The sequence below is a fragment of the Stegodyphus dumicola genome, chromosome 1, assembly GCF_044657685.1.
Source record: "Stegodyphus dumicola isolate Sdum_Otavi_A_Nest chromosome 1, ASM4465768v1".
Classification (NCBI taxonomy): domain Eukaryota; kingdom Metazoa; phylum Arthropoda; class Arachnida; order Araneae; family Eresidae; genus Stegodyphus; species Stegodyphus dumicola.
The window spans coordinates 259,156,521-259,172,493 of NC_140768.1; the positions used below are offsets into that span (position 1 = coordinate 259,156,521).

Genomic DNA, 15,973 nt, shown 5'->3' on the forward strand with positions numbered 1-15,973 from the left:
AAAAATTCCAGAAAGGATTAAGCATGATTTAATTGGCAGCATGATTTAATTGGCAATAATAAATGAAGGCGTTATCTTTGTTGTTGCGAAGCTAAGTTTCTCTAGATTGGCAACAAATCCACTAGTCTGCTGTTTCAAATGTAAACAATCAATGGCCGCCATTAAAAAAAAAGGCTTAGCGGCACTTAAACAACTTTAAAATTGTTGATAATTCTAAAAATATTGCATACAGATTCACTAAAGGCATAAAAACCTTAAACGGAAGATAAAAACAACATAATTCAATCATTTTTAAAGCAAAAAATGTACAATTTACAAATATATACGAGTAAAGAAACTGAGATCACTGAGCCGGGTAACAGAGTGGATATATATATAAATATATTTATATACGTTTGGTGCGGCCGATTGCAACCAAAATACGAGGTGCACATCTACATGTTATAGCAGTCCTATATACAAAATTTCGATGTTCTGAGGCTACTCGTTTTTGAGTTATGCTAGATACGTATTTACGTACGTACATACGTTTGTACAGACGCCACGAAAAATTCTCTTCAGAATTCCTTTTAAAGCAGTTTTATAATTTTTTTGGAGGGAACGAGTCTTTTATTCTATCCTTACGTACAGATATCATGCAAAAACATTGTTAAATAGCATTCGATAGCGGTCAAAATGGATATTTTCGTTGAAATATGCTGCCTGAAAATTTTCGCGATTACAATACTTCCTTTTTACTTCGTACAAGGAAGTAAAAATGTATAACTTTTCAGTACATAATTACCTTCAAATATCCATAATAGGTTTGACAATTAAGTTTGTTGCTCCTATACGTATTTTATAAATCGGAGCAAATAATAAAAATAATAATCTAAAGGAAAGTGTAGAGATCAAATACGAACATTTTAATTCCAAAAACTGAGTTACTTTTAACTATTCATTAAGGTTTTATGTCTTAAAAGCTTTTAGAAAATTTTTATTTTATTAAAAGTTTTCAAGATATTAAGTAATGCCACCAAACTCAGATTCATCATTTATTAGGTAATTCATTTTAAATTCCGAATGCCCAATTTTGAGCATTTATCATACATAGTAAAAGTATCTAGAAGTACGTCAGCTATTAGAAACAATTATTCTTGATCCTTTCTTAATAGGAATTTATATAATAGGTCTCATATATTTATTAATAGGTCTCATATGCGATCCCATCCAGTAAAAAAGTACACGCACGCAACATCCAGTTGAAGAAAAAATATGTAAATATTTAAATGAATATTTTTTAAACTGGCTTGTTTGAATTTGGTAAGGCACACAAGGACTGTTCATATTGTAAAACTCTTCTATAATAGTTATTTGATCTAGATGTAATCACTACTTTCTTAGAGAGGGAGTGTAAACCATTTCAGTTTAAGTCGTAATATATTAAGATCATTTGTTCAATTCAAATTCATATCTGCACCTTTTTTCGCTCAGTGAATATTTAAATAATAATAATAATAATAGAACAAGCGTTCTAAATAAATCCCTGAAATTTCTAGGTATTTAGAATGAAGTAAATTATATTAGTTTAAACCTACAGATGTTTCGACTTTATTGCTGCTAAAAATGCATTAAGTTCATTCATATACACTAAAATATGGATTGTGCTTTCGAAAGAAATTTTTTTCTAGAAATGCATAGAAATTTCGGTTTACCATTGCAGTCAAGTACTTCAGCAATTAGCTTAACTAATTTTTACCTCCTTAAAACTAGCAGGCGGTTTACTATTACCAGCTCACAACAAAGCTGTTTTTACACATCTATTTCAAGAGTTTTTCATATTTAGTAATATATATAAGGTTTTAAATTTGCTTTTTTTTTATTTCTCAAAATGCCCTAAATTTGAAATCATCTCTAAAAGAATAAAATTTGGTCAATTATTTATCACTAGATAACTTGCATCTATCGGAAAGCTAGGTTGCATGTAGATATATGTATGCCATTTCAACGTAATTCTTAAAAACTGTGTAGTACAGTTTTAATAAAGGATGTGAAAATAGTTTCTAAATTAGATAATTAAATTGATTAGCAAGAAACTATTGCAATCTATGTAATACGCTACAAGTCCACCAGCGGCCAAGCGGTAAAGTCACTGAATACTGATATTTCGGTCTGAGGCTCGAATCTCGCGAACGGGCTGGCTGCATGAGTGTTTCCGTGGTTTTCTCCATGTGTAACATATATACGAGCCATTTCCCCTAGTAAGTCCTCCACGAAGGCATCCCTTACCTTAGGCAGATAGACAACGAGGCTTTGCCTAATTACATAAAGCAAACCTAACCAACTAATGCGCAGCAACAGCATAAATAATACATAAATTTAAAGCAGCACTTCTGACTGTATTTTTGTTGAAAATTATTCTGAGCAACGGCACTTTAACTGTAGTTAATTTTAATTTAATTGGAGTTAATACTGTCAGTATTAATTTTCAGTTTGCATATCATTTATATTACTATTTTGTTTTATGAACAAATCTAGAATTAGAGTATACACCCGCTTGATAATTTGACATACGGACCTTCATCTCTGCCTTTCAAAAGCATGAATAATAAATTATTATTCTATCCTATGAGGATCCCCTAAGGATTTAAAGCAAAAATATGAAGGTTTTCTGATAATTGCGGCAAAAATCTAAAATTTCTTTAATTAAACAGAACCTATTAGAAATTAATGAAATTAGAAACATTCATTTGTGAACATCCGCTGGCTAACTAACTAGAAAGCAAAGATAAACTCTGTTATATGAGATTATAAAGTATTGCAATCTATGTAACAATTTACCTATAGTTTTGCGGCATGTTATCAGAAAAATAGATTTTGGAAAAAAATTAGAAGTGTGACATATACTTAAAAGAATGTAATCTTGTTCATTTCAAACATTTTCAGTAGGTGTGAAGCAGAAAAAAACATGATTATAATATCATGTTTCTTGGAATGTAAAAATAAGATTTAAATTTCGTTTAACAATTTTTACAAAGGATCGAAAATTTTTAGTTATTTTCTTAGGTGTCAAAATATTAGTTTAAGTATGCAGAAATATGTTAACACTTCCCAAAAATCCATAGTAGCTACAAATTGTTTCTTCTTATTGGTTTCAGCATGTGATTATGATCCCAGTTGAAATTACCAGATTTTAATTGCGTCCGTAGAATCATGCATCGTGACCCCCGATATTTTAGAACCAACGAAGGTAATTTTTTTTTCTGAGATATGCTTGTAGTCTAAGTGTAATTTCAAATGGCGGTCGTGGAGCAATGCGGTTAAATAATAACCAGTAAAATAGCTATGTGGCATTGTATTTATATATTCCCTTAATTTGGCTTTATCTGATTCTTAGTTAATTTCTTGCTTGAAATCGAATTTGGAATGAGGGAGGTACATATATTTATCTTTCCGGTTTCAGAAAATCTTTAAAGGAAAGGCAAAGGAATTGCGTCTATTTAGAGCTCCTTCAAGTCGCTTTATGACTATTGACAATTTTGTAGAGAGTATAGTATAAAACATATTACTTTTAAGTACTTATCTTAAAAGCAATCCAGTTTTATTACTTATCTAAAATAAATAAAGTTTAGGAACATTATAAAACTACTTTGTGCGGCAAGATATCAATTATAATTGTATAACCAAATGTGTCTAAAAATTCCTTGGTCATGTATATTATGGTACTTAAAAAATTACAGAATGCTGCCTTTCAGCTAATATCATCTGAAGATGTATTTGCAATCATAATATTGAAGCAAATCTGTTTAAAAAATTAATATATTATGATACATATATCACAGCTTTTATACCACTAATTTCAAATTTGAGCTCATAAACTGTATAGATAGTCATAAAGTCAAATATTTGACGCTTAATTCTTAAGTATGTTAAATTCTTCCTTTTCTGTAAAATCGTTTTTTAAATTTTGATTTTTTATACGCAATTTTAGGCAAAGAGAAATGAAAGCGAATCTGATTTTCTTCGAAACGAATGCTTGAAGATAAAATTCGCAAAGTTGGAATTACATTTTGAGTAACTTACTAATTAAAAAACCTATGATGGCTTTTTTCCTTGATAATTTAGATATCATAAGTAAGCTTTTATCAGCATGGTTTTTTTTAAATACTTTTGTAAGTCTCAAGCCTTAAAATAAAGTTTCAGTTTGAACGAAATTCATAAATCATTTAATTTAAAAATCCAGTTTTAAACGTAATACATTGCCTTTTATAAATTCTTACTGACTTGTATTATGGCATGAAATATAGCTTTAAAATAGTTCTTCCTTCGAGGAGAAAAATACGTATATTGCGAAAGTTACTGTACTGTATCTTATTGTTTTTAGGCCTAAAATCTACCCATAGTCATTTCCAAAATTATATTCTTTTTATGAGTTAATCTAAAATTATTTTTATTTAGGATACATAGAATTATTATTATTTTTTTTTTCGATTTGTAAACTATACTAAAAATTGATTTGTGCTATATATAAAATCCAAAAATTAAAAATTTCAAAGCAAAAAATTGAAAATATAATAAGACTTTTTCTTTTTAATTATACTTTTTTTTCTAGCGTGAGCTGGGTTGTTTATGAGACGTAGTAGCTTTCCTATTCAAATTTAACATGGCAAAAATTACGAAAACTTCCTTGTAGCCAGTCCACTCCCGGGGACCAATATTCAACAATTTTACTTTGGTTACCGGTGGGGTTTTAACTATCAAAAATAGTAACAATGTTTGTTAAAAAAATATACAATAGTAAATGTCGTTACTTGTACAGCTGACTCTTGAACAAACCGGATTTGAACTACTCGGCTGCAATCCTAACATTTTTTTCCAATAAAAATTTGGACACCTTCAACAGATCGGAACCTTGGAAATTCATGAAGAAATTAAGAAAAACCTTGTATATCATACATTTATGAAGTATAAGTACGTATTAGACTACTTCATTATTTGCTAGCGCAAAATGCATTTCAATCTTTTCAAAAATTCTTAATTTGTTTTATAAGCACTGGACTCCGTATGCAAACTCTGCGGGTCCTAAATTCTACCATACAATGCCACCCTAAATTTTAAAAATTTCTCAGCTTCTAAACTCTGCCACTCGGGAAGTTGTACTTGATGCACCAGCTTTGGAACCGGCTCTGTATAACGTACTAAACGTCAGGCGAAATAGAAGATATTGAAGTTAACACCAATAAGTTTCCCAAGTGCACTTCCTCGCCTTACTTTTGATTTTTTGGTAACAATGTCCTTTCTGTAGCTTAAATCACCTGAAGTATTCAGTATCAAATGCAAATAATATTCAGAATATTACTCAAACATTACATTTATTAAAGGCTCTGATCAAGGCCAGTCTATCAGTATTTTTAAGTTACACTTTTGTGCTTTCAAGAGTTGTAACGAAATTTCGACAACTTTGCATTTTGGCGCCCTTAATCTCGTTATTGTTAATCTCCTTAAAAGTTAATTGTGTTAGGTACACTAAATAAAACTCATCACTTACAAAGTAAATCAACAAAATTTCAAATTTGTATGGGATTCTAATTTAATTCGATTGGAAATTCCAAAATTGTATTACAGTTATATTATTATTTAATTAATAGCATTTTTTTCAATTTTTTCCTACTATAAATCCTTATGCTTGTAAATTTAGCAGTTTAGGATCTAGGCTGCACAGAGTTAGCACTATTATTCAAGACTGCTGCCTATCTTATCAGATCCGATTCATTGCTGTAAGCATACGAAGACGTGAAGAAGTTATGGATAAAGTATTTTTTTATTCTTCACCATATTTACCGTAAACAAAGCATTGCTATTTAAGTTAAAATTTTGTTAGATATTCAGAACTTTTGATATTGATTATCGGATCAATGTAAAAAGCAAATAAACAAAGTAAAGAAAGCACGTAATATTTTATGCATTAAAAAAATTATTTTGTCAAATTATAAAACCATATTTTTTAGTAGTCCCCAGTTACCAAGGCATTAATGTTACTGAATAATGGAAGTCTCATTTCTTTTTCCCATTAAAATTTGAAGCCATTTGTAGAAAGTTTCAACATAAAATGTATGTTCTATAAAACTTGCTGTAATTTAGTATTAACTAAAATGCTGTCAGAAAAATTTTAAAAAGTTTTTAGACAAAACAGAATTGGATACCTTAGAATTATTCCTGACGGGCTTCTTTATATACCATGTTTTTAGAACAATAACTAATTAACTGATATTTTATTTTAGAACGCTGGTTTGAACCTGATTAAAGTAAATCTCATAAGGAATATCTGCAAGAGGAAAGATGCCTTCGTGGAAAACTAATTCGCATTCATGTTATATACGAAAAAAACTACAACACCGCATGTGTAGTTAGCGTGCTCCCTATATTTTCGAAACGGGAGTGGTTTTAGGTTTGGTTTATTTGATTATGGCAAAACACTCGAGGGTTATCTGCCTAATAAGAGATGCCTTCTTGGAAGACCTTTCTAAAGGAAATGGACTCGTGTATACGTTACACATGGGGGAAACACGAAATGCCCATACAGCTAACCGTTCGCGAGATTCTAACTCGGGCAGAACTATCAGTGTTCAGCGACTTTACCGCTCGGCCGCCAGCGGGCACAAAACCGAAGCGAATTATTGCTGTTTAGCTGTCCTATCCATTCGACAACTGATGCGCGCTGCTTTGGAAGTAAAACTATGAATGGCATGCACTGATGATTTGTTACAAGCGTAGTAAAATTATTGAATCATGCTTATTAACTTCCACGCATTTGTCTTGAAACTTTATAAAAACACGTATATAAATTTAATGCTAATTAAAACCTTGAAAGATCAACCCATTTTTTACCTTGTAATAAAAAAAATTATTGCTGTAACCATCAATATAATGTTAAACCAAGCATAAAGAACCTATAAATTATAATAAACAGAAAGACAAATAAATAAAATAGTTTAAGTATGGGAAGTATCTTGTTAAATTTCTTTGACATGTTAGATTTGAAAACTTCAGACCTATTAAGCTAAAAAAAAATGGATATTTTTATTTTTAATTTTTTTTTGACCAAAAATAAATAACCTCTAAATTACGTTCTTAAAACGGGAAACCCCGAACGGTAAAATCTCTGTAATCTCGTCATGGGAAAATACGCTTAGAGAGGAAATGTCAATAATCCCTAATAATCTCGTGCACCATGAAATCTCTCCTTGGAAATACCTATTATATCGACTCTAACTTCCGAAAATCTTCTTCTAAATAGGTTTGAATTCCCACCCTTTCCTTTACCTATATGCTTACGATTTTTCGTCAGCTTTTCGGAGATCAACGGTAGAATTCTCAAGATTCTTTAATGTCTTCTGGTTTGCTATTTCATTTCCAATTATTTTCTAAACTGAAAAGGAACAATATCATTAGTTTCTTCCTTCCAACACTAATCACGTTCACCCAACCTTATTTAATATTTCTTTTTGTTAACCGTAAATTTGCAATATATAATTTGCAATTACCTTTATATAACTGTTGCAGTGAACTTGTAGCTCCTTTTAGTGAACTTATAGCTTCTTTTACGTAGAGTAGTTTATATATACAGTCTGTTATTTAGCGCTTTGTGTGTAATCCCTCTTGTAGAGGATCAGACAGCATAATTTTCTGTGAGAACTAAGCAGTGCTTATACTCTTCGGAATAATGAAATTAAAATTATAAGAGACAAAGTTTTCTAGCATTGAAGCCGTGTCCCATTGTAACATAGAACATATAAATTAAAATATGTATTATAATAAAGTAAACACGTTTAACATTCTAATTAAATTCTTAAACGAAGCGCAGAAGGATGTAAATTGCAAATAAGAAGTGTCTTTATCTGATTGGGGAGGAACATGAAAACGTTTAAGTTACTTAAATCGATATAATGATTTTTAAATATTTGAGAAAATTACGTAATATAGGCTTATTATATGTAAAGGCTGTACACAGATTTAATTTAGCTATCAGTAAAATTTTATTTCTCTAATATATTTGTAGAGTCATTAGGTTATGCAGGAGACTAGAAAAATGAACAATACCCTCGCCGGGACTCAAACCCTGAATCTCTCGACACCCGTCGAGTATGCTTCTAATTACACCACGAAGGCAAGCGGAAAGGAGGGAGAAAGTACTTTACATACTTTCCCTTTGAAAGGGCAGCTGGGGATTAGGGAAGCCAATCGCCAAATTATATCCTTCCAATTACACCACGAAGACATGCGGGAAGGAGGAAGAAAACACCTTAAACCTTACTAATTTTTCGTACTAATTCCAAGTGAAGAGGCTCAATTCATTTTGAGTCTCAAACGCCATAATTTTTTTTTCGCTTCAGAAGCAAATCGTTACCCAAACTGGAGAATAATTCGCTAGTCTAATGATTTTTAAAATACGCTGGACTAATAAGAGTGTACTATTTGATATATTCTTAGATGAAGATTTCTATTAAGTAGAACATTTCTAAAATTATCACAAATAAAAGAGTAATTCAGAATATAAAGAAAGGTATTAAAGGTAATTACAAAAAGAAAAGTTACTTCAAAAATCTGTCATGATTTAGTATACTTGGGAAGGTTTTTACGTAAAAGTCTAGATAACTTGGTTGGGAGTAATTTTGGTTTTATAAGCCTTCGGTAATAATATTGTCCAAAAAGAATGAAATTTGTCTATAGAATATTTATTACTGAATGGCAAACCAAATCTTTGCATTATGACACAATTAATGGCAAACAGATTGGTCAATTAATGTTAATAAAGTATTCGAGAAGAATCTGCCACTCTTAAAGAATTTCTACCAGAAATTGGCTTAAATTTACTCTACGTATGAGATGAAAGACAAAATATCCATGCAGCTAGATTAATGACCAGTAACAGAAAGTTAAACTTAAGATAAACTACAAGGGACCAGTGGTTGCAATCCGACTGTGGCCTAAATGGTGACCATATATGATTAAACATCAACGAAGATGCTATTAGAAATGAAATAACAAAAATCTGGAAGCTTTCCGATTTTATATTACGCCTAAAGGAGCGTTTTTTAATGTTTCGTGTGTTACCTTTATTTATTAAATATAACGTTTTTCTCACTTAAACCACTTAAAATTCAGTTAAACAACAGTATCACGAAATATTTAAAAACTGCATGCTTTTAGATTTTCCGATAGACAGTCACGCGCAATCGAGATATTTTTTTTCTTATAGTGTTGCCACTGATCGCTTTGAAATCGTTGAGCTTGTTAATCAGAAATTCCTTAAAGTTTTGCGAAATATGAAATAGATAATAAAACAAGTTCAAAATTTAAAATTCGGGCTTCCAGGTGCTCATGTTCGGATGAAGGATTGGGTTATTCCAAATTTGATGGCTCTAGATACCGTCGTTTTTTCAAGATGGGAGAAACATACATATATTCATGCAGATTCTTCATTAATTAATTTCTTTAAATATAAAACAGGGCGATAGTATTTGGTGGCAACAATTTAGAAAGTGATACGTCGTTTATAGTGCCGACGCATAATGCCGTTTCGAGACTAATAGCTCTTCTAGGATAATGCTTCTTTGGGCTCAAAATTAATTTTTTATGAGTTTATAAATTCCAAGTTTGAAATATGAGTTTCCATATATCAAATAGTGTGCAAATCACGATAGTTACAAAACCTAATGATGTAAGTAAATAATTATGCTTATATGCACATTTGAACTTGCATGTCTATATAATTCATCGATATAGAGAGAAGAAGTAAAAAGATAAAATTTGCCAATGTTACAAACAAAGGAAATTCGAGAAAAGTTCTAAAGTATACAAGTTTTAAGTACTGATGAAATTTAATACAACAAGCAAATTTCGGATAGAAATCTATAGAAATTGTTTGGAAATTTTCTTAGAAAAGGGAATTACGTAATATTTCTGATAAGAGGCTAAATTTAACGTTATTTTCTCTTAAGTTTGCAGAAACCTTACACACCACAAGTAAATTCTCAATGATTGCAAAAATAATGCTTTGTAGTTAATAAAAGTAGTTAATATATCTTTTCCGTAACCTCGTTAATATACTTCTCCGTAATGCTACATTGTTAATATGTCTTTCCAATAAAATCTATGATTTTGACACCACTTGATATATTTTTATTACGAAAGAAAATTTGAACATTAGATAAAAGGAAACATCTGACATGTGCAATCATGACGAAACGCATTTCTTTATAAAGCTTGCAAATAATAACTACAAGGTTGACTAGCCAGTAATTAAACGGATAAAATCATTAAAAACTGACAGAAGAAACTGGAAAACTCAGTTCTTCCATTTCCTCTGCTTTCGTGATACGTAATCAACAGCAAATTTTTCTTAGAAATTCTTCCATCAAGGCAAAATACCAACTCCTGTATTTTGCGTTATACCATCCATACGGGAAAGTGGTTAGTGAGTGTGACTATCGTACCGAAGGTCCCGGGTTCGAATCCCAGAGAACACATGGATGTACTTTTTCCGTCCCTTAACAGAAGGCAACAGTTAGGTGCCTTCGTAATAAAGAGACCCGGGCTTCAGGCCTTAGTAGTGGCCAATGTCTATAAACGGGTAGAACCCTCCACTTAGGAGGAGGGGGAATACATTTTGCATTATTCCAAGCAATCTGGTTTGAGAGAGTGTTTACCAAACACGAAATTACTGTTATCTGAAGAGAATGTAATAACATTGGATGAGGACTTGAAATTTGTTTTGAAAATTGAGAGATTTCGTTGAAAAATCTAAAACGTAAACGGATCACATGGATTTAAATAAAAAGTGCATCGAACAATTTAATTTTACTAGCAATTATAATTAAATTTTAAAATTCTGGACTAATTAACTTTTGACTCAACAGCATATCGACTTTTTTAATTATTACTTATGTGATAGGAGAGGATAATGTTTCAGAGGAAAACAATACAGTGAATTAAATTCCTATTAAAGAATGAAACATAATTTCTTCCGATATTTTTAATAATTCCAATTCATTTAATAATATTCAAGAGTAATCTTTCTGTTCCATGCACTTCGAGACTTCAAAAGTTTGAAATTTGTTTATATAAATAAAAATCTGTTTGAGAAATAAAGTTCATTATTTTTATGACGTTTGGAGCACATTACATATAGTATATATTACATATATAAAAATAAAATTCGACATATCTTTTATAAATACTAATACGATAATAAATAATTAGTGTTAAAGTATTGTTTACGTATTACTTTAATGCCACACAGTGAATTTATTATATTATGTTTATAAGCTACTATTGCTTAATAGCTATATTCATCCAGTTCTGTAGAATTGTATGACTTAAAAAAAACCTCTCTTAAAATTTCTGGTTTATAGCTTTTACTTACACTATAAATAATAATTAGATAATCTATGAAGAATATGTAAAAACTTTTGATGCAATTGAAGCACATGTATCGCAAAAAACTCTCAATCTTCTATGCAAAAAACATGCTTAAGGAAATTAAACTACGACGCATTAAAATTTTAGTTATTATTAGTAAAAAGAATTAAATTTAATTATTTGAGGTTGATTCCATATTGTCAAAATTCGATGTAATTTAAATGATTAAATTTAATAGTTTTCGTAGCTGAAGTTAATTTTAGAAAATCATTTTTTAAGTCAGTTGTCTTATCCTTTATGTAGTAATTTGACAACATACAAATACATTTACTTTTGCGCAACATTACTTCACATTAGCAAGTTAAAAAGTACTAAAAAAATTAATAAATAAAACAAAAGAAAAAAAACGCAGTAAATTGTTATAGAATTTATTATTTTATGTAACAATAGGAGATGTATTTACTGCAAATGGTTTAAATGCATCAATATTTTATTATTACAGTTAGAGGTACTACTGACTGTTGCTTGTGAACTCTACTAGGTTATTTGCGCCTTTGTGCCTCATACTGGACGATGTCAAATGCAGCTAAAAAATTTCAGCGAATTATAAAACAGACTTTTACAGGAAGAGATTGTATGCAAATATTCACAGGACATTAAAAAGTAGGCGAAATTTTATGTATGTAGCTTAATTCTTAGTTACTGCCAAATGTAAAACCATGTACCAGTATTTGAAGAAGTACAAAAATGCTATGTGCAAGAATTGCATGTTAAAAGGAACTTCATTATTTGTCCGAAATTCTACCTTTATTTAGCTAATTTTAATAAACTAGCTAAGTAAATATGGAAAAATGTAATTTTAATAACTGTTAGATTTTGCATATTAGGTAAATAGATTATCAATGAAACAAGAGAAAGGGAATACTAGTACAATTTGAAAAGAAATAATTTTATTTGAAAGAACATTCAAAACAATTTTTTAGTACATATATATGTAAAGAGACCAATTAGTTTTGATTAGACTGGTGGTCAAAGCGAAGATTTGCATAAATGCAAAAAATTTCAAGTTGCAAAACAAGTTAGCTAGTTTAACTTATGTAAGGGACTGCAGCAGTCTGTATTAATGTCTGGAATACTAATGCATGCTACTACAGAAGTAGTTAATAATAAAAATGTTTTACTATGTATTCTCATAATATTTCAGTTCATACTTTTTCAGTCAGATTGAGAAAGGTTCAAATAACGCACGTATTTCTTTCAGCAGCATTTAGAATGCATGTCAAATTATTTTGCATAAAAAAAAAAAAAAAAAAAAAATTAATTTCTTTAAAATAATGCTAGCAGTAAATTATTAGTAAACTTGACAGAATCTTAACTAACTTATAAGCTGTAAAACTTAACTATAAAAGATTTTTTTTCCAAAATGTTAAATAATAATAATAATGAAATTATTTAAGCAATTTTCGGTATAAATATATAAATATTTAGGCATAAAATGTACAAATCTCCTTCATTTCCAAATTTATAATGCATATGATGCATACTTCTGTAACGGATTTGCAATGCACATAACATAACAGAATAAATTTGTGCTACATATAGCTTTTTAAATGAAAGAAATAGTAATTAATTTGGGTTAAATCCAAATATTTTCCCTCTTAGACATATAATGCATATTTTCACGAACTGAAAGAGGTATATTAAAATTATACAGATTGTTATTATATGATATTAAATAAATAAATAACAAACCTTGGATTTGTAGAGAAAGCAATAAATTTGCATTATTCTTATGTACGAAAGAAAATATATGAACATCTACAGGAAACTACATTTATTGAAGTAAATGCAATGTGAATTATGTGTCAATAAGTGTGTCACTTTAGTGTCAATAACTTATTTATTATTATTACAAATTTTTTGACGTACTTGCAAAACTTTCATATTGTAGGGTAAGTATCATTGCTAGCCTTTATGAATGAGTATTATTCTATAACTACTAAGACATTATTAGACAATTAAGAGTTTAAGCTATTAAGAGAATCTCAAAGAAAAATCTGAAATGTGATTTTATACATAAGATCGATCCAATATTCATCGCTTTATAAGTATCAGTAATATCTGCTAACTTGAAATAACTGTAGTTTCTTTTAAATTGAAATTTAAAGTAATGCTAATTCAATTTTTATTTAAGCATTATAAGCAGAAGAATTGTACAAAACATATATTTTAATTTTTAGATCATGAAAAAAGAAAACGTTTGTGTGTATGCATCATTTTAAAATAAAAATGCTAACTGGTAAGAATGATAGCATTTATATGAAGTAGCACAAATAAAAGTTTGTGAAATAATATTTCTCTTTGTTTACATCTTTGTCTTAATACGATTTTAAAAAAAGTGCATTTTTAATGAATATTTTGAAATTGAATTGTATGAAGACTTACCTAAAGGTGATATCGAAGTAGTGTCCCGTCCCAGTGGGGTATCTCTCTCAGATTCTTCCGAACTTTCTTCTGTAACCGTGGTTGACATGAGGGCATCAATGGAAAAGTCTTTGGCCCTACTCGACATGGCCATAGGGTAAGGACGGCGGTGAAGAATTTGGAAGCCGCTGGACCTTGGTCCTGCGGCGGCGTCCATTGAGTGACGGACCGCTGCCGGGACGACCATAGACCTTGCCTCACAGGCGGCGTTAGGCTTAGCTGCGTCGCGGCACGTCACCCTACTATCCGTCGGTAAATATGTGAAACCTTCTTGATAAAAATAACTACTTCTAATCTTCTTTTACAGTAATCAAGCTTCTAACAGGAGAAGATGAGAAAAATTAAGCTTTACTTTTACAAAAGATTTTACCAACTTCAATTCTGTTTCTGATCTTTATCAACTATTATTTTCTGAAAATTTCTCTAATTGCTATTGTTCAGAAATTTAGAACAGATCTTTAAGATGAATTAATTATTACTGCTGACGGATAAATTCATTTTCATTTCCATAAACTGCTCTTGAAGTTGGTTGTTATCATAAAACTTGACAAGACCATCTCTTTTTACTAATACGAACAATGGTCATAATTCTGCTTGTCATTCTTCTGTATGGACCAAAGATTGCAGCGAATGCCTCAGCAATCATGATGACAATCATTTGTGAACGAAAATTTCCTAATAAAAATTCAGTTTTAGTGAATGAGGCCCGCGGAGAAAATGAAGTTTCAGATTTCAGTCTCTAATTAAAATTTTAAGTTTTTGAATATGATCTAAGTTTAGGATTAAGGCGTGACCATTATTGCATTGGAGAAATGTTGTCGAAGTTCGTCTACGCCGGAGATGTCCCCAAACAAAGCCTCATTGAGATGATAATAAGCCTTTAAAAAAATCGAACTCCAAAGACGAGTGAAGAAGACCGCTCTCTCCTCAACTCAACTTGTTACTCACTCACTTAGCCAGTCCGTTGGGGGGTCGGGCATTTAGTCACATGCACATAGCGCCACCTTCCAGTTAGTCACACCCAGTCAACACAAACCGAACCGGCCCTCCTCGGAAACGAAATGCATAAAAAGTAAACAAACGAAATATCGGTTCTGACGACACAGGGAAGGCTTTGCCGATCTCCCTCACACTTCTTCCAATCACAGACGCCGGTGTGTAACGAAAGATAAAGCAAAGTAGAGAAAAATAAGAAGAAAAAGCAAAAACAAAAGAATTAAAAAATGAGAGCTTCGTGTTGTATGCGTGAGTGTTCTATGTGTTATGTATGTATGTGTGTGTGTCGCAGGCATGCTTTCGAGTGGCACTGCCGGGCGAGATTTTAACGCGACGGAGGTGCTGGTGTGTGGCGCCACCTAGCAGATGATACTCGTCCCTAGAGAAACGAAGTTGGAAGATCATAGCTCTCGATTAGAGTAGATTGCCTTTTCATTCGTTTCATTTTAGCAAACGATTATAGTGAACTGACTTCTGTTGTAAAAGTTGGATCATTGTCAAAGGGTTTTCTTCTTTTTTTGTATGCCTTATATGTTTTTATTTTTTGAAAGAATATATATCGAGTTTCCTTTTCTCAAATGCTAAAGGATCATATTCGTCATTGTAAAATTAATTACGATTCATATAATTGAATTTAACCAATACAACAGATTATTATCTCCTGAAAAACAAGTCAGTCCCATAACTAAAATTAGAACTCAGTTTCCTGTCATATTTTCGTTTTGAATATTTTTGAAAAAGGATTCAAAATTCAGTTGAATAAAAAAAATTCCTGCTATAGAATAATCATAGATTTATTACTTTTTCAGAATTTTTAACAGAATTAAACAGATAGAAAAAGACAGAATTAACAGAGCCTAAAATTATGAGACTTTAACAGAAATGTTTCTGTTTGAATACTTCCGCCACTCAGATAAATATTCTGAGACTCAAAATGTCCCCTGTGCCCTCTGTATTCGTTAAATGAAACTTAAGAGATTCTAACTAATATTCATATATTTGACATTTAAAAATAACTTAGTGATTATCATATGGATAAATTATAGCACTGGTTAAGGTAAAATAATGCATTTCTAAAACATGCTTGTTATAT

At 30.6% G+C, this 15,973-nt stretch overlaps 1 protein-coding gene across 1 annotated transcript in view; it reads right to left on the reverse strand.

Moving 5' to 3' along the window:
• LOC118185504 (T-box transcription factor TBX20-like) overlaps positions 1 to 15,140 on the reverse strand; it is a 237,682-nt gene extending 222,542 nt beyond the window's left edge. The window contains exon 1 of the mRNA XM_085827378.1: positions 13,846 to 15,140. Within this exon, the coding sequence (XP_085683504.1) occupies positions 13,846 to 14,071 (226 nt within the window). The 5' untranslated portion in view covers positions 14,072 to 15,140. The remainder of the gene's footprint in view (positions 1 to 13,845) is intronic.
• Positions 15,141 to 15,973: the final 833 nt, after the last annotated feature.